At 43.1% G+C, this 25,432-nt stretch overlaps 1 protein-coding gene across 2 annotated transcripts in view; it reads right to left on the minus strand.

The window, feature by feature from the left end:
• The window catches only part of RBMS3 (RNA binding motif single stranded interacting protein 3), a 715,580-nt gene extending 691,446 nt beyond the window's left edge, over positions 1 to 24,134 (minus strand). The window contains exons 1-2 of one of the 2 annotated variants that reach the window (XM_075745772.1): positions 24,014 to 24,134; positions 23,164 to 23,354 (exon numbers count right to left, since the gene is read on the minus strand). In XM_075745772.1, the coding sequence (XP_075601887.1) occupies positions 23,164 to 23,343 (180 nt within the window). In that variant the 5' untranslated portion in view covers positions 23,344 to 23,354; positions 24,014 to 24,134. Of the gene's footprint in view, positions 1 to 23,163; positions 23,862 to 24,013 lie in introns of those variants that run through there. The other variant, XM_075745773.1, reaches the window with a different exon arrangement.
• Between the last annotated feature and the right edge of the window lie 1,298 nt (positions 24,135 to 25,432).

The raw sequence follows: 25,432 nt of genomic DNA on the forward strand, positions 1-25,432 counted from the left end.
CGTTGCTTTCTCCTGCACAGTCCATCACATGGTTTCCTCACAAAGATGACACTGTCCCATAGTGTTTAATGGGCAACATTCAGTTTTGGATCAGTAACAAGTTGAAAGTCTGGTAACGCGCACTCTCCTAATTTAGAAATGGAGCTTTATAACACTGAAATACTGCAAGAAGTGCCACTGCTTGCCCTTCCATTAATTTTGTTACTTACTGTGTTGGATTCTCATCAGCAATTCTTAATTGATGTACTATGAGCCATGCCATCAAATACTCTCTACGGATCTAGCTGGCAACAATGGTTAGTTTCTAAATTTTGGTAAGCTTCTGACTATTTGGTTTGTGATTACTTCAGAGTAAAGATCTTCTTACGTTTTGGAAAGCCCCAATAAATAGTAGGCACTGCTACAGATAAATAATATAGTATAATAAGGATTCTTATGATGGTAATGTATGATGCACAACCATTTTCCAGATGCTACAGAACTAATTGTGCTGCCAACTGAAGGAGCCAAATCCAAAACAGATCCATAACAGGAATTAGTGTTGAATCAATCTCATCAGCGAGAAATGCTTCAGTCCTACAAACCCTTGTTCATATTAGCACAGTCTTCATAAAGTTAATGAAATGCAGTTTGTCCCTAGCACAGCTGTAAAACCAAAGTAACTCCCATACAGGTGACTCAAATTAATCTGAGTCAGAACCGGCCTGAAGGAGAGCCAGGACTAAAACCATTTTCCGTAAGAGCAAAAAGTGATCTAACACAGCAGTGTGACATCATTGCAAAGCAGCCTCTGACGCAGACTTCTCCCTGACCCAGGAAAACAATGTAGTGGCACAACTCTGCTACAGGAGCTGCATCACCACCCAATCATCCCCTACACCCACAAGTCTCACAGCAGAATCGGCCCCGTTGGTTTATCTGTACGGTAAAATATTTCTCTATGTAAAGAAGAACTGTGTTCCTACTTGAATTAGAATTAGATAATTGGAGCGTGTGGGTGTGGTGGGTTGACCCTGGCTGGGGGCCAGGTGCCCACCAGAGCCGCTCTATCACTCCCCCTCGTTCACTAGACAGGGGAGAAAAAGTGTAACAAAAAGCTTGTGGGTCGAGATAAGGACAGGGAGAGATCACTCACTAATTATTGTCACGGGCAAAACAGACTGAACTTAGAGAGGGAATTCATCTAACTTATTACTAAGCAAAACAGAGTAGAGGAATGAGAAATAAAATCAAATCTTAAAACACCTCCCCCCACCCCTCCCATCTTCCCGGGCTCAACTTCACTCCCAGCTTCAACTTCCGCCCCCCCCAGCGGCACAGGGGGACGGGGAGTGGGGGTTACGGTCAGTTCATCACACGTTGTCTCTGCCACTTCTTCATCCTCAGGGGGAGGACTCCTCTCAACGTTCCCCTGCTCCAGCATGGAGTCCCTCTCCCGGGAGACAGTCCTTCACCAACTTCTCCCACGGGGTGCAGACCTTCAGGAGCAAACTGCTCCAGCGTGGGTCCCCCACGGGGTCACAAGTCCTGTCAGCAAACGGGCTCTGGCATGGGCTCCTCTCTCCACCAGTCCACAGGTCCTGCCAGGAGCTTGCTCCATCGTGGGCTTCCCACGGGGCCACAGCCTCCTTCAGGTGTCTCCACCTGCTCTGGCATGGGGTCCTCCACAGGCTGCAGGTGGAATCTCTACACCCCCTCATCCTTCCTCCATGGGCTGCAGGGGGACAGCCTGCTTCACCATGGTCTTCACCACGGGCTGCAGGGGGATCTTTGCTCCGGCGCCTGGAGCACCTCCTCCCCCTCCTTCTGCACTGACCTTGGTGTCTGCAGAGTTTCTTACATCTTCTCACTCCTCTCTCTGGCTGCAAAAGCTCTCTCTAACTGGTTTTTTTTCCTCCTTAAATATGTTATCACAGAGGCACTGATTGGCTCAGCCTTGGCCAGCAGCGGGTCCGTCTTGGAGCCGGCTGGCATTGGCTCTGTCAGACACAGGGGAAGCTTCTAGCAGCTTCTCACAGAAGCCACCCCTGTAGCCCCCCCACTACCAAAACCTTGCCACGCAAACCCAACACAGTGGGCTTTAAGACCAGAAAGGATGACTAGAACATCCAGTTTGACTCTCTAGAAACAAAAGCCAAGGAACTTCACCCAGATACACAATACAAACAAAACCACCAAGAGGCAGACTTACGCTCTTTCCTAGTCATCACTTAGCTAGTCTTTAGATTTTTAGTCTTTTTAATCCTCCCTCATAAATCAATACCTCTAGCTCCCAATTATTTTAGTAGCAGGCTCTCTGAGCTGTATCATGTAAAGAAAATTAATGACCTTTAAAATAGAAAGTTTACTTACACAGACATTAATTGCTATTGTAGCACAGATGAACTGTTAAGCAGGCCCATGAAATGTTTTACTTGAGCACCTAATTCCAGAGAAGGAAATACTTTCCTCGAATCCTTGGATAACAAAAGGTCAAACGCGATGAAGATCCTATCAGAGAAATAACCTACTCAGGTCTATTTGCCAAGTATTGCAAACAAGTTAACTATATACATCATTAAGTTCTGAATCCCATTATGATCATATGGCATAAACCTGATTGCAATTACAGTGCCTTAGGCAGAAAATGTCATTTTAAGTAGAGAATTACTACCCTGGACAAGTTTTATAAATTATTCTCATTGATTATCATTACCAATTAGAGGAAATAAAAGCATTAAATGGCCACTTTGATGTTGGAAGGGACCTTTCACCTGGATGCTGTCCCTAACAGATGAGGGTTAAATTTACTGTGACAGCACGTAACCACATTTGGTATGGCCTGTGATTTGATCGTACCAGTATCACATCAGCAGCAGGCTGATTTGGTAAAACCATTACATACAGTGTTTGTATCAGAAGTACGCTTATTAGTATCCTAGGGAGTTGGAAAACGTAGGCATTTTCCAATTACCTACTTTACATTTCAGTAGCTAAAAAATGACACATCGCTATACTATTACCTACAAAGGGATTTTTCACAGGAACACACATTTTTCTCTTTTATACTTTTTTTCTGCTTAATGGATCTCAACTTTATTAATTTCAGCTCCAAAATGTTAGCGTTCCCAATAACAACCAATAACCACAAGTAAGCAAATCATAGGTAACATCCTCCTCTCCAAACAAAGAAAATACTGTATTTCTAACATAGTACTGCCTCTTTCAGTTAGCACAGCCGTGTGAAATTAAATGTAAAAGCTCTAGTGAGTGATTTTTTTACTAATCCTGTGTAACACATTTTGCAAAAGTGTCAAAAAGAAATATAGTTCAGTCACTGAATACGGAATGGAAATTTTTTACTTTACAATCCAAACTTCTCTATTTACATAAAAATAACCTTGCTACAGCAGAAATTTTAGGCTAACACACAAAATTAATGGAGTCCAATTGCATATTATTCTAAATGGGTTATTTTATAGCCATCATAACATTAGATCTAAATACAAGACATACACTCATACTTGCAGTATAATTTAGCGTGCAAACAGTATTTCAAAAAAGTCCAATGGGCAAGCATCAGAAAAGGGCTTTTCTAAAACTATCACCTTCTCTAAAAACTGTATTTGAATATACACAGAAAAGTCTCATTTCAGTATTAATGTTACTTAACTCAGAATTACAATTGATATACCCATAAGAAAGAGTGACAAAAACCTCCTGGCTGTGGAATGCGCCATGTATCACCTTTGTTTTATTTCTTCGCTGACATTTCTTTAGTGTTCCTTTTACTGGCATGGTTTTGTTTTATATTGGTTTTACTAGCGTCCTAGCACTCACCACTGTTTGTTACGCATGACTCTCTACAGTCCGTCTATGAAGGAAATGAATCATTACAGCTTTCGGTTACAGGCCCTGACTTTTTAATGGAAGCTGTAAGGCTCCTGCTTCCATCCTCAGCATCACCCAGCACAGGGGCCCTTCCATTAGACTGTGCTATTAGCCAGGAGTCCTCTGGAGAGCTTTGCTTCCACCGGGAAGAGCCATAAACATGTGCTGCAGTGAATGCCAGCTGGGAAGAGAAATGCATTGCCGTATCTCTTTAACAGAAGAAGTTGCTCCCCAGTGCAGCTGGCAAGCTGCTCTCAGGTTCCCCTTTGGAGCCAGCCAGAAGACAGCAGTTCATGTTCACCAGGAATTACTTTCTGTTTGCTTTCATTTTCCTTTAGATTGAAGCAGTATTTTAACAAACAGAATAAAATTTTAAAAGCTGCCACTGCCATATAGCTGGGACAGCCTGCAGGCTGCTGCTTTGCGAGGGAGGTGGTTCCCCACCAGTTCTCTGGGGCTGAGGGAAACTAGTATTTGTGCTAGCAGTAGCCATAATCCTGAGGAACATGTCATTTTCTCCGAGCAGTTGCCAGGCTTCCTGGGGCCAGGGCACCAGGAGGGCCGAGCGCCCTCCTGGCAGCCACGCTGTCATGGACTGGGAAACCAGAGCTTCCAGACATTTGGCCCACCTGCCTCTCCAGAGCTAGCTGACCTTTAGAAATATCTAGGCTTTTTGCTGGGGACCTAAGAGGTAAGCACCATTTACTGCTGGGACTTTTCAAAGTCTTGGCTCTGCACCACCAAGCACGGAAGTGCAAAGGTATCAGGCTTTTCTGCAAGGAATATCTTCAAGTAACAGGTTCCCCTTCAGCCTGTCATGAGTCCGGATGCAACTGTGAGAACCTGTCTTTGATTTACTGAAATCAGATCAAATCTGAAGTGTTTCCAATTAAGTATTTTGGAAAAATCTTTTGACTAGCTCTCCTCTCCCATTGACCCAACAACCCTACCTCCACTTCACCAGGTCTATGGAAGCTCTGTCCTCAGAGATCCACAAAGAAGGACTAGAAGAAATAGAGGGGAGGAGAAGAAAGTAGTAGGAAAAAAAATAATCTTGCCTCTCTCTTGTCCAATGCCTGACTCTCACATTAATGAATAACAATATAATAATAACAAAATTTAATGTGAGACAGTCAGAAGACTTGGCATGCAAACCAGGCCACAATAATGAGCAATGGCAGATTTGCATGTCAGGTCTTTCCACCATAGCGCAAGTAGTCTATTGATACTGTAGGCATGACTAAGGATGGTGGGATGTGAGGGTAGATGATAGGCACAAAGTGAATGATTAAATGGCCTTAGACTTAACTTGTGACCTCATTCCATCAGAAACAGCAAACAGTGAGAGAACTTGTGTGTGGATCAAACAACTTGGCAGGGTTAGCTGTGCACGTGAGACAAAAGAAACAGCATACTGCACACATTCTTGGGCTGCCACAATGTGCAGTCTGCAGCAGCAACATAAAGGACTCAGGTAGCAGCTGGGTCCCAGAACAACCTAGCTGCCTACCTGGGGAGATGATTAGGCTTCTTCCACAGATAACAAAGTAGCAGCTGCTGACTAAGGAGAGCCAAGAGGCAGCACAGACACCCTCAGTGTCTGCTGCAGAGCAGTACGCAATAAAAAGGCAAGAACCCACATGAAAAAGAAGTCACTCTCCAGACCTCTCTTCCCCGTAGGACACACCTCTCCAGGCTGAACTGAGACCAACCCAAAAGTGCTGGTTAACTCTGCACTTCAGTCTTCCCCGTTGCCTCCACAAATCCAGTTCAGGAGCCTGACTCTAGGTTGTCCTGCTTTGATCAGCAAAATATAGTCCCCTTTGAGCTCTAGAAACTGTGTCCAAGAGGTGCCTTTGTACATCTAAGAGATTAGAGTCACCAAGGCAAGGCAGCAGGATGAGAACAGGTCATCTTCGGTTTCCTGCTCTGTTTGCATTGCTTCTCTATGGCTATTTACAAAGTGACCTCAGTTCATTTGATTAGCAGCTACAACCATGAACAAACCACCATGTCCTATGACGCACTTCCTTTTCCAAGGACCAAGCATTAAGCAACACTTGAAGTTTTCCAGGCCTGTCCTATTTCATACTCTGGTAACCAGACAAAGGTACTTTCTATTATCCAAGTGTGGGGGAGAGACAGTCACCTCCACAAACAAATTTGTGGCATTTGCTCCTTAGAAACACTGAAATGCAGTGATTCAAACTCCTAATGAGACTGCAAGAGTTTGCTGTAGCTTTTCAGGCATAACCAGACATCATGAGCTTTTGTAAGGAAATGGGTACAGCTATGGTGATCTGTACAGGAACAAGAAATTGCTACTGGAGATCCACCCAGCCAGAATCCTGCAACCAAAAGATTGCACAAGCAGCTGCGTACAGGAAAGACATAGGAAAAAAAGTCTGTTTGACCTCATTAATAGCCGACCACCTTGAACCAAACAGGCATTTACCTTTTCCACCATTCTTTTTTTTTTAATCCCTACCATTGCAATTGGATACCCTTGTCATCTACCTAAAGAGGTGAGTGTATACATTAGTGCTGAGCTTTCTAAGCATCAGCATGCTCTTGCACCATCAAGCTGCAGAGCTCCTTCCATCTCCTTCACTCAAACTTCCCCCTTCAGTTAAGTCAAGACTAGGCCTACCCTGCATGTAACTCCCCGTTCCTCTGGAGTCCTGTTAAAGTCTTGCCCTCAGGGATATCGAACGATGATGAGTTCCGTCAGCAACTAGTTCACTGCATGGCAGAGCATTTCTTTTTACTTACTTGTGACTTTGCCACTTTCAAGCTTCACTGAATGCTCCTTGTTCTTCCCTGATGGTAGAATAGCATTTCTCGCTCTGTAGAGCCCACGCCCTCATTGTCTGTAACCTTTTATCATCTCACTTCTGATTCATCTGATTCATTTCCTCGCTAAGGTAAACAGTCCCAATCTTCTCAATCTTGCACTATATGAAAGTTTTTCCTTGTCTGTTTAAAAACTAATTTAGGTAAACAGTTAAAAACTTACTCTGTTAGCTTAGCTTATACCTATAAATTACCCATGCATATTAAATTTGTATTAGCTAGGTTTAACTGAATTAAGTGTTATCTACACAGGACTTTTCACCAAATTCCTAAAGTCAGTTTAAAATCATACCTTTTGTTAAAGGAGAGCAAATGAAAGAATAGTTAGGCCATAGCCAGTTTCTGATCCACAAGGACTTCCAAGAAGAATTCCGACAGTGCTTTGGGAAGGGGTATATTTCAGCAGACCCCTCAAAGATAGTAATCTCCATTATCCTGAAATTCATGAAGCCCCCATGCATAGCAGGGAGTAATTCTTCTGGAATATTTTCCATCAGCAACGCAAGGATTTGTTATAGAATTAACTTGACGTGTTTTATCTTGATAGCACCTCCATTTACAGGAGATAGTTTATTGCCTAGGCAAGTCAAACTGCTATTAAACCACAGATTTTAATTCAGCTGCAAGTGAGCTGCCCTATTGTACCCAGAACACAACAGAGATATAATGAAATCTGCTATAAAAATTAATTCTGAAAATTTCAAATACAAGCATTGTTAAGTTTAAACAAAGGACATTTGCTAGTTCATTCCCAGACTTAGCTGCATTCAAAAATCCAATGAAAACTGGCTTTTATGCACACAGACACACACACACTTGCTCATGGAATAAAAGTTTTAAATGATGGCTATTAAATGCATGGTATTTCTTAATGATAGCATTCATTGTTATACTCATAATAATACATTTGACAGAGGAAAAAAAAAAAGAATTTATCGAAAAGCTGCCAATGGACTTTAATAAAAAATACTTTCCAAGAGAAGGCAACATCCTTATCTACTAGACTACAAAGTGCTTGAGTATTTCACAAGGAATTAGAGAGGCACTATTTTGCAATAGAAACTTACTGGAAGTTACAAAGAAGCGAATAATTCTAAAAATCAAATATACAGGCCACTGAGTTGAAAGAAAGTAATTTCCCACAGTAACATTAAGATCTATTTTACATGCATACAAATTTTCATGCAAATCAGACTTCACTTATTGTGTATTTTGCCTTATTTGATTAAAAATGAAAAAGACAGAACACCTTACCCTCTCCATTTTGCCTATTAAGTTGTTTCTGCCAACAGGACCCTCACGACAGTGTTTCCATTGAGGCTAATCACAGAGAAGAGGTGTGCACATAAACACAAGAAGACTGATACTTAGGTTAGAGAGAGCAGCCACCCGGCCTGTCCGTCACATTCACCTCCATTCACACGGTAATTGCTGTACTCTCTGGAAAGCTGACTAGACCCATCATGATCTCAGAACACTAGTTATCCCCTACTGAATCATTTTCGAAATTGGTAAATAATACGCTTAATACAAAAGGAGAGAATGTCAGACAATTCAGCCTCAGAAGCCTCACTTTCACCGTACGCAGAGACTTGGTGAAAGCAGCTGAAATACACACAGGTCACTGCTACAGCTGCGGTCCTGGCTGAGATGCCCCTTGTTCAGACTTCTTTGTGTCCACCCCGTGTGTGTATCCCCTTGACACTTCCCTATAACCTTCATTCCTCTTTTCCCACGGGGAAACACACCGGCCTCCTGCCCTCGGCTGCTCTGCACCAGCAGGACGTGCTAGCTGGATGGGCAGAGCTGCTGTGGGAAAGGCTTACACAGCGCCCCATTTAGCTTCAAAGCGCCTTCCTGCCAGCTCGCTTTCCCAGCCTAACTCCACTATCTATAGCTTTCAAATGCCTCCCCTTCGTAATCACACCTCCTACTATTCTGAAGACTATTTTGTGGGAACGCTGAACATATTTGTTGGCTTACTGGCCCCTAGCACACTGACTGCTCATTCAATAACATTCTCGCAAGACTGGAAAAGACTTGTCATCCTCTTACTATCTGGCACTCTGTTACTAGCTTACTACTGTTTTCCTCTGCAGTACAGGTCCAAATTGGATGTCAGACACAGAAAAATGCCAGCAAAAGCTCCGGTTCACAGTCAGGAACCAGTCACCGGACACAGTCCAAAACCAGACACCCGCTGGCACATTACCATTAACACGAGGTTTGCCATGAATAAGCCCTTTGCCATTCATGTTTTTGTCAGTGAGGATGCGGGAAAATTGGGTTATTGCAATATTTTTAAATATTTGCAAGGTGCTAACATCCTATAATGAGGGCATTAGTCAAAAACTCAGGCAGGCACCAGGACAAACAGATTCTCCTGCTTCTGTAGCGAGATCTCAAGAGCAAATTCCCACGGAGATCACACAACCTACAGTGTAATTGTCTCCTGGTTGTTTAAATATTCAGGCAAGGAAGGAAGGGATTAGGTCCGTAAGTCTGCCTGCTCAGTAGCCAGCCTGCCAAGCACATCCGCCATCCAGCCCCATTCTTCCCGCTGTCTGCTTCTGCGACCGACTGACTTTCTCGGCCTCAGCACAGCCACGTCTAATACATCTGGGGCATTCCTGCCGGTGGCTGAATCGTCAGCTAAAATAATCACCTGGCTGTCACCAAGAGCAACACAGGTAGGGCAAAGGGGAACAACCCAAAACGCGTGCTTTCAGTCGATATGGTAAACAGCTGACATACGGTAATTTTAAAGGGGTTGACATGCTGCAGCAATTATAAAAAGGCTGACACTCAGCTGAAAGAGCTGACAGTTGGAAGTTATGCCCTAGCACAAAAGAGGAAAAATGAAAGCGAAATGTGACTGAACTGTTGCCTGGCGTGCTCATATTTTGTTGACAAATGTATTTGTAGGTATGAGAATTCGGCCCTTTCTTAAGAGTGTCACCATTGGCTGCTGATAAAAAAGCAACCTGAATCTATTACGGATGTGTTACTCTTCAAACTGATGCTCCTGCAAGAGCGAGAGGACAAAGCATTCTGCTTTTATAAATCTGTTGTGCAGGCTAAGGCTCTAGTATCAATAGCGACATTTGACATTGTTATGCATCCCTTCTTCATGGGAAAAAAGAGACTACTTGGAATGTGAAATATCGCATTATAATGAAATACCTCTTTAAACGTGTCACCCTAGGAAAATGCAAGCTTGCTGATGGTTTCAAATTTAAAATATATTTTCTTTTTAAGGTGCTTCAAACCATTGTTCAGTTATTACACTAGCACTTCAGATGAACTATCTACTACCAAAAATAGATTCAGTTAGATACAGTATTTTAGGATATCACTTCCACAGCACACTTGTTTTACTGAGCTCTAAGACTGTTTTTGATACAGTAGGAAATACAATTTTACACTATTGAAATATTATACTTAGTGCTACCTGAGCATATATCAGTTTCATTGTAGCAGAATGTTTAAATACATGGAGAGAGATGGTACTTCCTCCTCAAAAACTTGAAATTGCAAGATCTGATCCTGCAAGTCTGCACACCTGACTGTGAGACTGTAGTCAGTAATTTTATTTACAGCTGCATTCATTTTATACAGTTGTCAGGTAATTCATAACAAATTTTGGAGTTTGAGTGCATCTGAAAGCTCTGTGTAGATGCAGTTTCATTTTAAACAGCATCAAAGCATTTTCCAGCACAGAATCATAGAAGAACGAAGTGGAATATCTACAGCACTCTCCTGCTCCAAGGTAGGATAATTCCTAATCCCAAACAAAATCTCATCAAGGGTGTTTCTGTCTTTTGTGTGGAACAGAGTAAGATTTGGACTATGCACATTCAGCAAAATTGTTATTTTAACAAACTCTAAAGCCCAGATTTATTTCAAACTACGACCTATCCATGTCCTCTCCTTTTTCTCCAAATGTGAAAATTATTCCCAAAATTATACTGGGCAAAATAGTTCTCTTACAACCTTGAAGAGCTTAATGCACAGAAGGGAGTTTCAATTTCCCGTCCATGCTATAGCATGTCCTTCTGCTAGGTGTGTAAATATAGGAATCCTTTAAACTGCTAGAGCATTGACAACACACATCAGACTACCTCATCTGAGCCTACTAATCCACCTTCTTCTGGATTATTTTTAAGAAGCTGTACCTCGACACCTCCTTCTGTATAGTTTTTACTCATAACAAGTTTTACTGGGTCATCAATCATTTCCAGAAGGTAAAATATAACATGATCTCTCACCTGTGAAAAAGTGGTGAACTTCCTTTGCCAGGAGGATAAAAAATTTGTCCATAGCCTACTATGAAGTAAAAAATCAGATCTTAGCTTTAAAAATGTTAGCATAAAAATGCTAATAGCATTTTAGAAGTACTTTTCCAAACTCCGTGTGTTTTAGGTTTATTAACTCATCAGTCCTTTTGACCCTTGCACATCTGGGCTAATGCTAAGGTGCTAAAGCTGGTGTCAGAGATATGCTAACACTCGTATCAAGGGTGCGGTCTCTGCCTTCTGTTCCCGAGTCCACAGGAGCATTGCCAGCACATGCTGGCACAGGTTTGGAAGGAGATCAGGAAAGGGGACAGTAACACACTACAGATCAGAGGTGACACTTTGTCGCCCACTATGGCCAGTACTGCATTGGCATCCAGTACCACCTGGACAGACAGAGTACCCAAAGAGTATTTTACTTATGGTGAATGTGCCCCCAGATGCTTCAGAGCACGCAGTGGCCTGCTGTACAAGCAGGTCCCATTCGTTCACACTTGCTAACAACAGAGGAAGATGGATAAACTACCTTGTTCCTCTTTCCCTTAACTTTGCACTTACAATTTATCACTAGATCCCATTCCTGCATTTATGCATTTTCTACTGGTTTGGCTTTTAAATGCGAGTGTCCTGGTTTTGACTGGGACAAAGTTAATTTTGTTTTCTAGTAGCTGGCATAGTGCTGTGTTTTGGATTTAGGATGAGAATAATGTTGATAACACACTGATGTTTTTAGTTGTTGCTAGGCAGTTGTAGTGTCTACACTAAGTCAAGGAATTCTCAGCTTCTCATGCCCTGCCAGGTGCACAAGAAGCTGGGAGAGCACAGCCAAGACAGCTGACCCAGACTGGCCAAAGGGATATTCCATACCATGTAACATCATGCTCTGTATGGAACTGGGGAAGCTAGCCAGGAGGCAGGATTGGTGCTCAGAAACAGATTGGGCATCAGAGGTGGGGAGGAACTGCGTTTGTGCATCACTTGGTTTATATACTATTACTATTGCTATTGCTATTACTATTACTATTGCTATTACTATTACTCTCTTCCTTCATTATCGTATTAAACTGTCTTTATCTCAACCCACGAGGTTTTTTTCCCATTCTCTTCTCCATCCCCTTGGGGGCGAGAGGGGTGAGTGAGTGGCTGTGTGGTGCTTACTTACCAGCTGGGGTTAAACCACGACAATGAGGTTTATTATTCTTGCCTGACTGTTGCACACATGCTTTTTCTCCAATACTTTTACCCACTTACCATTATAATAAAACAACTCTTGGTTGGAAGCAGAACTTAGTATTTTCTGCCTTTACTCTGCACAATACATATACTTCTGTTTGTACACAGAGTAGCTTGGTGCACAGTGCATTTCTGTACTTATCATTTGGTAGCTCACCTTTTAAATTCTCTGCAGTGATCTCCACACCACCCTTCAGGGGTCCTGACCCCGACTGCTGAAGTCCTGTACTCTTCCTCACAGTCTTCTGGGTAGCTCCGACAGTCTCTACCGCAGCATTAGAAGGGAACCCATGATGTACGACAAAGCAAGGACCACACTGGATGCTGAGACTATTGATACCACAAAACTGTGTGTCAACAGGTGCAACTGCTCTGACCTGCATCTTAAAAATGGCAAAGGTTCTACCTATGACAGATTCATCTGTAATTTTTCTTTGCGTAGGTGAGAAACAAGTCACCGGCATCAGCAAAACAGGCACCTGCTAAATGTATCACTGTGTTTTCCTGCTCCTAGTTCGTAATAACATACAGTACATAATACATAAGCACCTGTTACCTATGGTTATCTAATTTTAATGGCTCTGGTCTCTTCCAGTTATTACCCTAAGATGTGGATGTATGACTAGGAGGTGTCATGATATAATCATAGGTAACATGCACAGACACTTGTGAAATGAAGACTGGCATTGCAAAATGACATCTTTTCACGGGCTTTGCTTGTACCTGCAGACAACACGGGTGCTATAGATAGTTCTGAGCTATGTGGAATAAAGCCACAGTCCATGGGATAGTGTGATCTAACAGATAACCTGTTGTGATGATATAAGTCTAACTCTAAAACAACAGCAGTCAGGTATAATTGTGAGTGCATTACTTGACCAGTTAGTAAGAAAGATCTTATTAACTGCTCTGCCTGCAACAGCATGCAAAAGGATACAACTATGAAACATTGCCTAAAGAGAGAAAGTTGGTGAGTCTTACCAACAGGCAGAACATGCACAGCAGAGAACAGACCAGAGAGAGAAGCCAGAGCCTTGTTCCTGCCCTGAGCAACACTTCCCAGCACTGGGTAATTGCAGTTCTGATGTAGGTCTGGCTGATCATCTCATGACAGTTCTGTGGTATGGCCCTTCTTGTAAAGATTCCCTGAGCCACATTTCCTTGATCGCCTCTGACTCTATAGCCTCCACATGGCTTCTCTTAGAATCGATTCATCATTTATTTATCTTCTGCACAGGGCGTGTCCTCTCGACAAGTTCAAGAAGCAGCAATTCAGTCCCCATTTTAAGGTCTAACAAGGCTATGCTTTGCATAAGACCACAATAGCAGGTGACAGTAAACTTCCACCACATTAGCCACCTCCCTACTGTGGGAGCCAGATAAAATCAGGTTCAGGATGAATGTCCGACCCTTTGTTACTGTCTTGCTCCTCTTGGTCTCTTGAAAATCTATGGCTTTCCTTCCCACTAAGCTTGCTGGTTTCCTCCCTTCTCCCTCTGGCCTCCTCCAAACTTAAGTGTTCTCTGTTTAAACAAAAAGTTTCCCAAATGCACAACAGGCACACTTCAACTGCACACACTTAAGTGACTACAGAACATCTGTGGATGTCTGTCTTTGAGGTCATGCCAGCAAGCTCACCATTTCCCTGCATCCATCTTAACAGCAATCTGATAATGGTGTGTCATTTCCTGTGTCACACTGCGAGTGCATGGATGTAGATGATAGTGTGGATGGTGGCTGCTCCCTTGAAGGCAGAAATCAGTTTATCACTTGGAAACTTCAGCATGTCCGCCTGACACAGGAAAGTTGAAACATGCTTCCAGTTATAAATCAATCCAAACAGACGCGCGCACACACACTTCTCATTCTCTAAAACTGGACTGATCTTCCCGAGATCAGTTCTTGGATCAGGGAAAATTTAGTCTAAGAGCACATCATATGGGAGTCATGGGAGAAATAAGACCGGACAAAAAATGGGGATTCTTTCACTTCTAAGGCCTTTGGGGATATCCTTGCTAGCCTGTCATATCTCAAACCCAACTAACCTAAATATTATTGTATCTGTTGGCTTTGGCAAGGACTTGCTGTTGCCTTTTATTAGATATGAAGCAATAGGTGGGAGAGAGAGAGCCAGTTAATTATTAAAAGTGGCTTTCACATACTTTGAAAGTCTGCATGTCCTCGAAGCACACTCAATAAAGTTAACAAGGCTAACCAGGGCACTGTATAATGTCTGCGAAACCTAGATAGGCGTTTTGAGAACTCTGCGAGATTCTGTTGTGTGCTTCTTTAACCCCACATGGACCCAATACACACTTCATAAAGTTCTTTCGTCTCAAAATACTAACCTTACAAACTCCTTCCTTCCAGTCCTACTCAAAAGTTGCTGTTTTCAATTAGCTTTCCAGCAAGGACTCCCTCTCTGCCCTCTGTGCCATTCCCTTTCGCTCTTAATTCACCTTAAGCATAGGAGTTATTTACGTCCTACCCTCACATAACATGCTCACTCACCTGCCCCTCTTTGAGGACCTATAGTTAATCCTTCCTGCGTTATGGCTGATTCACATGGTAACTGCCTCAAGGCAATAGCGTACTCTTTTTGAATTCTCAGCAAAGCACAATGCATATTTATTATACTATAGCTAATATCAAATTACAACTAGATGTAACAGCTACAACAATTATCTTTGGTAGATACTAGCCCTTTAACTTCCTTTCCACAAAGACTTTTCTTAGGCATGTTAGTTTGGATCCAAAAAGAGATTTTCTGCTATGGGCTCCTGGAAATGAGTGTAGACTCAGTAATAACCTCGGTGAGACAACCATCATTAGTTAATAGCAAGGAAGAGGTGTCAGTGGTGCTTGAGGCACTTACTGAAATCAATTAACACGGACCCAGTGCTAACAGAACAGGCATAGGTTCCACACCATTTTATTTTCATTCTCCAGTCAATGATAACAATCCTTTGCAGATGGTCTAGAACTAAATGGGGAAATAATCATTTTATCTGCCTGCAGTATTTTCAGTTGCTGATCGCATTATCACTTTGAACACCTTGTGTAGAATATCTTTTCGGAAAGAATAAACTCTGAAAGTATAAACCAAGGTGTTCAATGGAATGAACTCAGAAGCCCAGGAACAGTAAGTACATTAACCAAGCTTTGGGGCTTGAGTCTGTAATTTTTATTCATCCAACACTTGTTTTTCAGTCAAGGAAACTATTTCTATTCTGCTTCTATAATAAGATTGGTCTTCACTTAATAGAATGCATAATGAAAATAACAGCTGTATTTAAACACATGGCAGAAGCCATTAGGCATGGAAGAATTACTCTTTTTCTAGTAAATCATGGCTGTCTAACAAATTTTATACATGACTGTCCTTGTCCATACTATGAGCCAAATTGTGTCTTGTTTTATCCCAGTTAAGATGCACTGGAACTCTAGTTGCTGGAACAATTCATATTCCCCTTATAGCTCAGAATGCAATGTGGGGAAATGAAACAAAACTGAAGTTTTTGTTACAGACAGAGGAAAATTCAAGAGGCATAGAGAAAGGATGAGGAGGAAGGAAAGTACTGTAGAATACTTAATATCTGTAATATCTTTCAGATCTGTCCTTTTTTCTTCTACATGTTTAAATATCACATTAGAACCCAACCTGAGCACTACTTTCACAGAAATTATCATCAGTGCTCCTGTTGTCACTTTTCCAATTTACAGCTCCAGTCCTGTTTTCTTTACTATTTGGGTATATTCTGAAACAGGTTGTTAGAAACTAATAACTCTACTGAGACTGTGCAACTTTTTATACCCTTACTGGATAATTGCTACTGGCAGCTAGTCAGTACAGAAATCCACCTAGCACAAGCTGCTGGGAAATAATCCCAGTCACTATGCGAGCGGCATGGCTACAGCCAGGCAGAGAACAACCAAATATGGAACCAAACAAAAGCCAAACCACTTCACACATCAGTAACTATACTTCCCTCTTAGCTCCAAGCAATTAAGTAAACTTTAACCTCAGTATAGTAAGAATTACTGTGCCGTATGGGTGCAGTATGACACAGTAAGCTTTTACCACAGATAAAGATGGCCTAAAAACACTGTGAGCATCTAGCAAAACACTGGGAATAGCATGCAACAACATAGGTATTGTTCTTTTCCAGCTTCATTGATTATCCATTGTTTGAAGCCTCAGATTCATTACAAGCTGGCACTCAACCCCTGGACAGGAATTCCTGTGAATACTGGGCTTTTGAGAACAAGCTCTACAGAAGTGAGAAGGATATACCATGCACTGGCCAAGCTCTGGGCTGTCATGTGCAGTCCTGAATAGGACTGCTTTCCAGTCTCAGCACATAAGCATGACGGCATACCACTACATCTGAATCAAGGCAATGTCCCAACTGCTCAAGAGGAGATGACAATGCCCTTTTCAGTGCTGCATCTTCCTCCAAGTAGGAATCCTCGCAACGCTTCTGCAGCCAAGACTAATTTGCGTTTAGCCAGAGAGCCAGGTCTGTGTCTTCTGCCTACAAAATTTGTGGTCGTGTTTCCAATGACTCAAGAGTGTTGTTTAGCTCCCACCCATGATGTTCATTATTTACACTCCTGGATTTGTTACCTAATCAACTACATATGCACTTAATTTCACTTTGTAATAACTCTACGTAGTACTTACTTTTCATGAAATCTCTGCACTACAATGAATATTTCTATATTTACCCCAGGAACCACTCAGAATGTGATCAGCTTTTCAAGCTTCATCCACTTATTGATCAGTTGGTTTAAAAACTTAAACAGCTGTTTGCTCTTTGCCAAAACATTTCTCATGCAATTTATTTAAGAGGAAAACTATTTTAAATAGCGTATTCTTCTTTCAGAAGTCTCAGTATTGTATAAGATTTTAAAGAATCATTCATATGTACTGTCATGTATGTTGGTTTAGTACAGACACAGGCAAAGGGCAGAAGTCAGATCCTCCCTCTCCAACTTTAAGCTTTAACTCTAATATAAAACCAGTGCTAGACCTCATTCTCCACATTCCAGATTCTCAATATGCCACCTGAAAATAAATACATTTTAACTGTGTATTTACTCTACTTAAGGCAAGATTCTTTCCCATATCAGTAAAAGGAATTCTCAGAATATGAGATAAAAAGTAATTTTGGAGCCATGAAAATTATGAGGTCTGATTCCCAATATCTCTTCTCCTTATGGATTCTCTGATGTCTAATAAAATGAGTTTATTAGTCTTGTCTTCAGTTGAGGTACTAACAGTTTCTGTCTTTCACTCTATTCTTCTCATGTGCTTATTTCTGTAACAAAGGCACAATCCTAGGTTCATCTAAGGATTCTCTCACTAGAAGGGAAGACAAGTGTGAGAGGCAGAGTACATCAAAATGCATGGAAATGTAGAAGTAGACCTGCCTGCAAAGTAAGGCTTTCAGTTCACAGTGAATTTCCTCTTTTTTTTTTTTTAATCTGAGGTTTTTTTTAATTCTCCTCAAAGCAGATGGCCCCTGAGCCTTGCTCACCAAAACAGGTTAATGGTTAATAGCTTTGCTGCACACAGCAGCAATAGCAAGGACCGAAATCTCCCTTCCAGAGGCACCTGCCAGACACTGTGGCTCTGGGCAGCTGTTCCAGGTAGATGCAGCTGGGACGCCCCCCACGCTGCCATGTATTAGAGCCTGCCCTGGAGCTGTGACCTGGGAGACTGCAGAACAAACACTCGAATACGAGAGACTCAGCACATCCTGGGTCTGTGGCTTTGGGACAGACTCACCCACCCAGACAACCACCAGGCTCTGGGAACTCTGGAAGAACACAGTGCTAGCGCAGAATAAGGTTTTTTTCAGTCCATTTCATCAGGAAGACAGTGAATTATGCAGATCATTACCAATATCATGATGGCCCACAGCATGGTAAGGAGCAGCTTAAGAATGAAGAATAGGTGCTTAAAAATGGACCTGAAAAAGACAGAGTCAATGTCACTGGGCTGAGGAACAATTCTGAAACATTCTTAGCAATGAGTTAGAGAAAGACCCGTTACTCTCCAGCTCTGTCCAAACTTTAAAGATACACCGGAATTTCGGTCTGACATCAAACTTTCAGAATAACAACAGCCGCAAGGAAAATTTTCTGCCATCTCTGAGTGGCTAAGAATTTGTCCATCCAGGCAGACAATGGCCTGACCTTGACTATTCATGCCTGCATTACATGTTGGCAGGGCCACAGCCCATGATACACCTGGCCCAAAGCCTTCAGTACTTGGAAACCCCAGCTAGTACAAAGTGTTGCATTTTATACGATTATCAGGAGAAGCTGCTACCATCAGCAACTGGTAGTGTTGTCTATCTCTGCTTATTTTGTCCCACACATCCCAGACTAGTACCTCATATCCATTACTGATTTCAGTTTCAGCTTTTGGTTCTTAACTTCCAAGATGCTCAATAGGCTGGGTCCAGGTTATCTGAAAAAACACCTAAACCACCAGGAAAAAAGACAGTGGTTGACAGCTACTCTCCTGTGCACAATGGAACTGCCTAATGTAAGAGAAGCACATCTGACCTGAGACAGGAGTGATCTATCCCCAGGAAGAAACTTCCCACCATCTGCTTCAAGCATAAACTGCATTTCTTAGGCCTTCTCTTCTCTAAATGTAAACACATAGTAACATCTGGCTTTTCAAACCAAACAAAACTAAATACATAAGAGAAATTATTAAAAAATAATTGCCCCTGAAGAGTCTTCCACTCTTCCTGACCTACCACTTGTGGTGGATGAGCAAGCAACCACCGTACTGTTGGTAGCAGTAATTCTGTAAATACGCTAGCGGAAGGCTTTCAGAGACCGATGATTAGATCAGATCACATGTACAGCAGAACAGAATTCCCAAGTTAATACCAAGTGCCTTTCCCCAAAGCACTCAGCTTTTCCCCTCTAGAAGCTCACACCTGGGTACCACTCTCACACAGCAATGTCACAGGCAAGCATTCTGGGAAGTAACATACAAACAAGCCCACAAAACACTTCAGAACTCTTATATCAAACACTGGCAAATTGTTTTTGAACCAGAATACAATGTACCCAGCCCAGACAGGCTTGCTTTTGCTGTAACCTTGGTGTGATCATTTCCATGTAAATACACAGAAAGTTCTTCACCTTGGACCTATTTCACAGGGGGTTTTGAATGTAGGCACAAAGTGAAAGCTCTGGGTGTGCTTGTAAATCATTTGTGCAAAATGATTTATGCAAACCTCAGCCATACAGAGGTTCTCCTCAGTGGAAAACAAAATAAAATGCTCTTATTTGGGTACGCAACACTACATCACCAAATCCATACCCAGGACCAACTTTTGGAGGACTTGGGGGCTACACAGTATTTCAGAAAATGGAACCACTGTAACACACTGGCTGTAGCTGAGGGCCTGAAAGTCCTGACTCCGGATCCCACCCCTGGGAAAATTCTGGTCACAAAGTCAGCTGTGACAAATGTCACCCATACTCACCAGTCTGCAAAGGAATTGCTGAGCTGCCTTCAACTCTCACAGTGCTCCCAACACTGATGCTTGCAAAGATGCTAGCACTAGAAGCTGGAAAGAATCCTTGGTAAAATGTACGGGCCCGTGTCCCTTTGCACCAAGTCACGGAGTGGCAAGGCGGTGCCACGGCCCACCCACACAACCTGTCGCAGGCTTCAGCTGCACCTCCAGCCCGGAGTAAACAGCCAGGATTGCATGTTGTTCTCTCCCCCAGTCACCCACTGTGCCATACTGGAGAATGCCAACATGCTGCTGTATATAGGGTTAGACCTACATGCTTTTAACTAAAATAAGAGGAAACATTGTAGGAGTGTTGAAAAATATTTTCTGATGTGTTTTGCTTTAACAGAAAAAATAGTATCCTTACAAAGTCAACCGTCTTCTAAATCTTACATTCTACTTTTTTTGCTTAATTTTCTCCCACCTAAATGGCAACTATACTTTAAACCACCAAGTACTGTATACTTAATAAATTATAAACTCAATTTTCATAATTTCTCTTCTCATACATTGGTCAAAGACGATCTTAACACAGAAAGATATATGGCAGGTAACCTAGGTCTTCCTCCAAGAAAGCACTTAAGCATATACTTCAGCATGTCAGCATTCCAGCTGAAGACAGTGGGATATATTTCAAGTTATGCACAGGCTTTACAATTTTATTGAAGTTCAAAGACAAATAAAAAAATGAATATACAGCAGAAAAAAAAATCCAATATCCATATAATTGGTGCTATGGTAGTAACGTCTACTGACATTCCATAGAATTAGGACAATATTTTCTTTGGTTAATTCAGCAATGTTCCTTTTAGAGGCAGTGACAAAAAAAAAAAAAAGTGCTTTATTAAAGTGTAAATTTCACCCAGCTCCACTTAGATGGAAGCAAAACTCTTTTCACCTCCAGTGGAAAGGGAGTTCAATGATAAAATATAAGACTTCTTATAACTGAAGCATGATCACAAAAAGCAAATCCTGACAGTGAAATCATGAAATGTTGTCACATCTTAATATTTAGTTATTCATAAGTACACATGTGTCAGGAAATCAGCTTCTAATGTCCTTTACAATTTCCATGTAAAGTGCTTACACTTCTAGGATGTATCAGTGTGCCTCTGACATTTGTTTAAGGGTCAAATAAACAATGGTACTGTTATTTCAATCCATTTAGAAAGTTCTTAGATGGTGTTTCCAGCAATACTTGGGTTTTGTTTTGTGGTTAGAATGTTTTTTTCACAATAGTGTTGGATTTTACTATCGCTTTAATGGGTTTTCCCCTTCTCATCACATTTCTGATGCCACTATTTTACCAGATATCTGAAATACTTCTGCACTAATAAGTACTGGTTGTCCTGGGACAGCATCCAGAAAAGATACATATATTTAGGGAGGTTTGAAATATCACAGCACTTCCCAAAAATACAAGCTAGTCATTGCAACCACCTTGGCAATGGTGAGCCTGGAAAAGCTGATAGTGGATTTAAAAAAAAAAAAAAAAAGACTATATCACCATACTTTAGCATGGCTACAATTAGGACAAAAGAAAGTAGTACTTTTGGTTTTATGTCCAGAAAATGCTGCCAAATATAGAATAAAACAGTGCAATACTGCGTTATCAAAACACATTAATTAGCCACACCATAGATAATCAGGCCTTCTCTAGTATTCATTCACCTTCAGTCATACCTTGCTTGCCTTCCTCACATCCACGATTGGTAAAACATTAGACAGTGTGGCACATCAGAAAGTATCTATTGAGCATGGATTTCTGCTGATGGCAGGGTTTTTTTAATGCTCAAGGCACCGGTACAACCAACTCGTGTGTAAATGGCAGCCTTGGCTCTACATTTTAATTTTGAAATAAAAGCATTTTAAGTTCCGGTAAGCAGCACAATGCAAGGAAAGGGATCCTAGAAACAATCACACACGCCCAAATCATTTAGCTATGTACAGTAACATGCAGTCACGACAGAATGAAATATTCATAAACTCAAGGGAGATTAAATTCCGTGTTCCTCTATCACAATATGTAAACCACCAGTTATCATTTTAAAAATAAAGCCCCTGTATCGACCTTATTAAGCCGTACAGGCCCTGTTCAAATGATCAGTCATCAATACTTTCTTTTAATTAAAACAATAGGACGGATTTTACCCAACAGTATCAAACGTAAAAGTATAGGAGGTAAATACTACAGACTCGGGGTCTGCAGTTAAGGATACCATTTTTTCCAAAATATGTTGTATTTCTCATGATAATTGCAACTCTAGTCATGCAAATACATGATGTGACATAGTTGTTGCATTAATTTATTGCATTGCTGGTTTACATTCCTTCATTGTGTTACTGTTCTCTTACACATTTCTGACAAAACCAAACTATAGTAAAACTAGTTGAAGAAACACAGCTCAAATCCAGTACACGGCAACATTTCTTTTTTTTTTTTTTTATTTACGCTAGGATTATAATCTGGGGGTATCTGTCTATTCCGAGAATTATTCGCATTTCAATAAAATATAAACAGCTGTGTTTTACGGTCTAGCACAGACGGATCACTCCTTGCAACAATCACAGTATTACGATGAAACTTACACATTTGTCAGTCTCTGCCTATTACAGACCTACGGACACGGCAGAATTCACGGGCTTCAGTTTGGTAAACCCATGCCGAGAAAAATGAATGGAAATGAAGACAGTGCCCACAGACAAAAGCACTGATCAATGCACTCCGCTGACATTATCTTAATGGCAACGTTTTTCCATCCCATCCTCCCTACTTTCCGATTCTTTCAGCAGCAGACATATCCGCGCTAAAGGATGCGATCTGACCCATTTCTCGCTGAACTCCGTCACCCACAGGTTTTCACTCGGCAGCGAGCAGCCGTCCCCCGGTCCACAATGACACAGCAGGGCTGGAGGGACACGGCGCCCGGGCTCTTTCCCCCAGGTGACTCGCCCCTCGCCGCCGGGTGAAAACCGAGCCGAGGGGAGGGGAGCGGCGGCCCTGCCGGCACTGGCCCCTCGAAGTGAGGTAAACTTTCGCGGCGGCACCTGGGCCGCCGCCCGCGGCGCCGCTCCCGCAGGGCGGGCGGAACAATGCCCGGCGCCCCGGGCCCCGCGGCGGCGGCGGCGGCCCCGCGCCTCCCCGCCCCGCCGCCCCCGTGTCCTCAGACAACCTCCGCCGCCGGCCCCCCGCCTCCCGCCGCCGCGCTGACAAAGGGCGGCGCGGGGCTGCCCGCGGCGGCGCGGCCGCGGCCGGGCGGGAGCGGGCCCGTCGCCCCCGCCCGCCCCGCCGAGCGCGGCCCCGGGCAGCCGGCCCCTCCGGCGGGCGCGGCGCCGGCCGGCCGGCGGCGGAGCGGACCTACCTTTTTGTCCTCTTTCTCGCTGCCGTGCCTCCGCTCCGGGTGGCCGCTGTCGGCGGCGGGGGCCGGCTCCGCGGGCTGCCCATCGCGGTGGTGCGGGCGCTGGTGCGGGCAGCCGCCAGACCCCGCCGCCGGGGGGATGGGCTCCGGGCACGGAGAAACTCCCTTAACATCCATCTCCATCTTCCAGTTCACTGTATTGCGAGACAAAAGCAGGCAAACACTTTCCACCACCCCGCGTCTCTCTTGTGCTTTCCCTTCTCTCTCTTTTCTTTTTTTTCCTTCTTTCTTTCCTTTTTTCCCCTTCCTTTCTTCCTTCCTTCCTTCCTTTTTCCCCCCTCAGGAGGCCGTGACACGCATGGCTCTGGCCGCCGCTGCTGCACCGATCCGGCGGCTGCAATTCTCCCCTAGATCCTCCAGACTTTTGTATCCAGCGTGTGTGTGTGTGTGTAAGAGTGAGTGAGTGTGTGTGTGTGTGCGTGCGCGCGCGTGTCCTTGGTACGATGGCCTTCAATCGCCCCGAAACAGCAAACGCTAACTAAGCAGATCTCTCGCCACGAAGATCAACTCCCGGCCCCAGTCTAATTGTGGTGGTTATTTACTTTACGCTATCTGTGTCCCAGGCCCGGACAAGCCCTTCTGGCTGCAGCCCTTTGAACAAAGTTAACTGGAGGGAGCCGAGCCCGGGGAGGGGGTGGGGGCGAGGGGAAACCACCGGGGTTTAACACGGGGGAACTGACAATAACCCGGTAATGTCAAGTAAAAGTTAAACCTCCCCCTTCCTCCCCTCCCCCTCCCCTCTCCACATCCCAGGCAAGCGCAATACAGCAAAGCAAAACAAGCGATTTCAGACCTGTGCAAGGTGCTGTTGGCGAGAAGAGGCGAGCATTTACCCGATTGTTGCTTTTATTTTATTTTCCCCTCGCCTCCCCCCCGCCCCAGCACCACCCGCTATTGCAAATGTGGGCTCCTTGATGTTAATCTCCTCTCCGTGGTCGGAGTGTATGTGTGTGACTGGAGCTCCCTCTCTCTCAGGCTGCCAGCGCCACGCAGCACTGCACAAGGAGAACTGGAGTAAGGAGAAAAACAAGAGCAAAATCCAGGCTGGAAATCTAAATCAGTACCAGCCACCGGCTCTCCAATTTTATCAACACACATGCAAGAAGAGAAAGGGAAAAAAAACGCGTGTAAGCTGCTAAATCAGTCGTGACTGCAGCGCGCACGCGATTATTTCATTCCTTGTGTTAGCTTCCTTCTCAGACTGAAGTTAGACATGGTGAGGAAAAATGCAATCTCATTAAGAGTGTTTTATACCAAAACAAGAATTTCCTTAGTGGTGCCGGAGCCGAGCCAACTCTTCAGCTATTCCCCTTTTCATTTTGAAGAGATGAATGGTGAGTGTAGACCCAGTCGTTCTTAAATCAGGACACCATCAGGTGACCAGTCTGCACTTCTAAATATAACACCACATTGTCCTGAGGAGCAGCTGCTTTCAAAGTTAACTGGGAACATCTAGTGAGAGCCTGCAGCGCCAAGATACATAGCTGATCTATACCTGATCTGTGTGATGCATGTACTGACCTCTCCAATAGCAACTACCTGCTCCGCAGAGATACTGGGCCACATGCTCAGGAGCTGGTCTATTTTACACCAGGAGAGAACCTGTCCCAGGGTGCTTCGGGAAGCAGGTGACTATAACGTACTACAAGGTGCCCTTTTATTCCTCGCCTTAGGTTCCGTTATTCCCCAACAGGATTGTTACTGTGGGAATCTGAACAGATGTTATTGCAACAATGTATTTGGACAAAGGGCAAGGGCTAATCTCGCCATAGAGAAAAAAAGTCTTTGCCACACACCAAAGCTGTATTTTTAAAATACACATCTCTAAAGATCTTTTAATATTCTCAAAGCATGTCAAGTACTTGCGGGCCCTGCCGTCTTCTCAGATCATTGCAAATAAGGAGCATTTCTATTGAAACTATCAGCATCAATGTTTAAAAGTGAGGTAAATAATAAGACAATCAAGCCCTGAATATTAAAGTTTATCATCAAATAATTTAGATGACTGACTTACAATCATTTATTTATAATCATTTAAATATAGTCTACCTTTTGGGGTGGAATGATTTAAACATTCTGGATATTCATATAGTTTTAGCTTAGTTAGCAAAAAGTGGCACTAACTGCAGACAGGCACTTTTGGGGGCATCTGTTTGCACGGCCACGATGGCTACAGCACATGTGCAAAGGTGGACTTTGCTGCAGAATTGTC

This window comes from Balearica regulorum, chromosome 2, assembly GCF_011004875.1.
Source record: "Balearica regulorum gibbericeps isolate bBalReg1 chromosome 2, bBalReg1.pri, whole genome shotgun sequence".
Taxonomy (NCBI): domain Eukaryota; kingdom Metazoa; phylum Chordata; class Aves; order Gruiformes; family Gruidae; genus Balearica; species Balearica regulorum.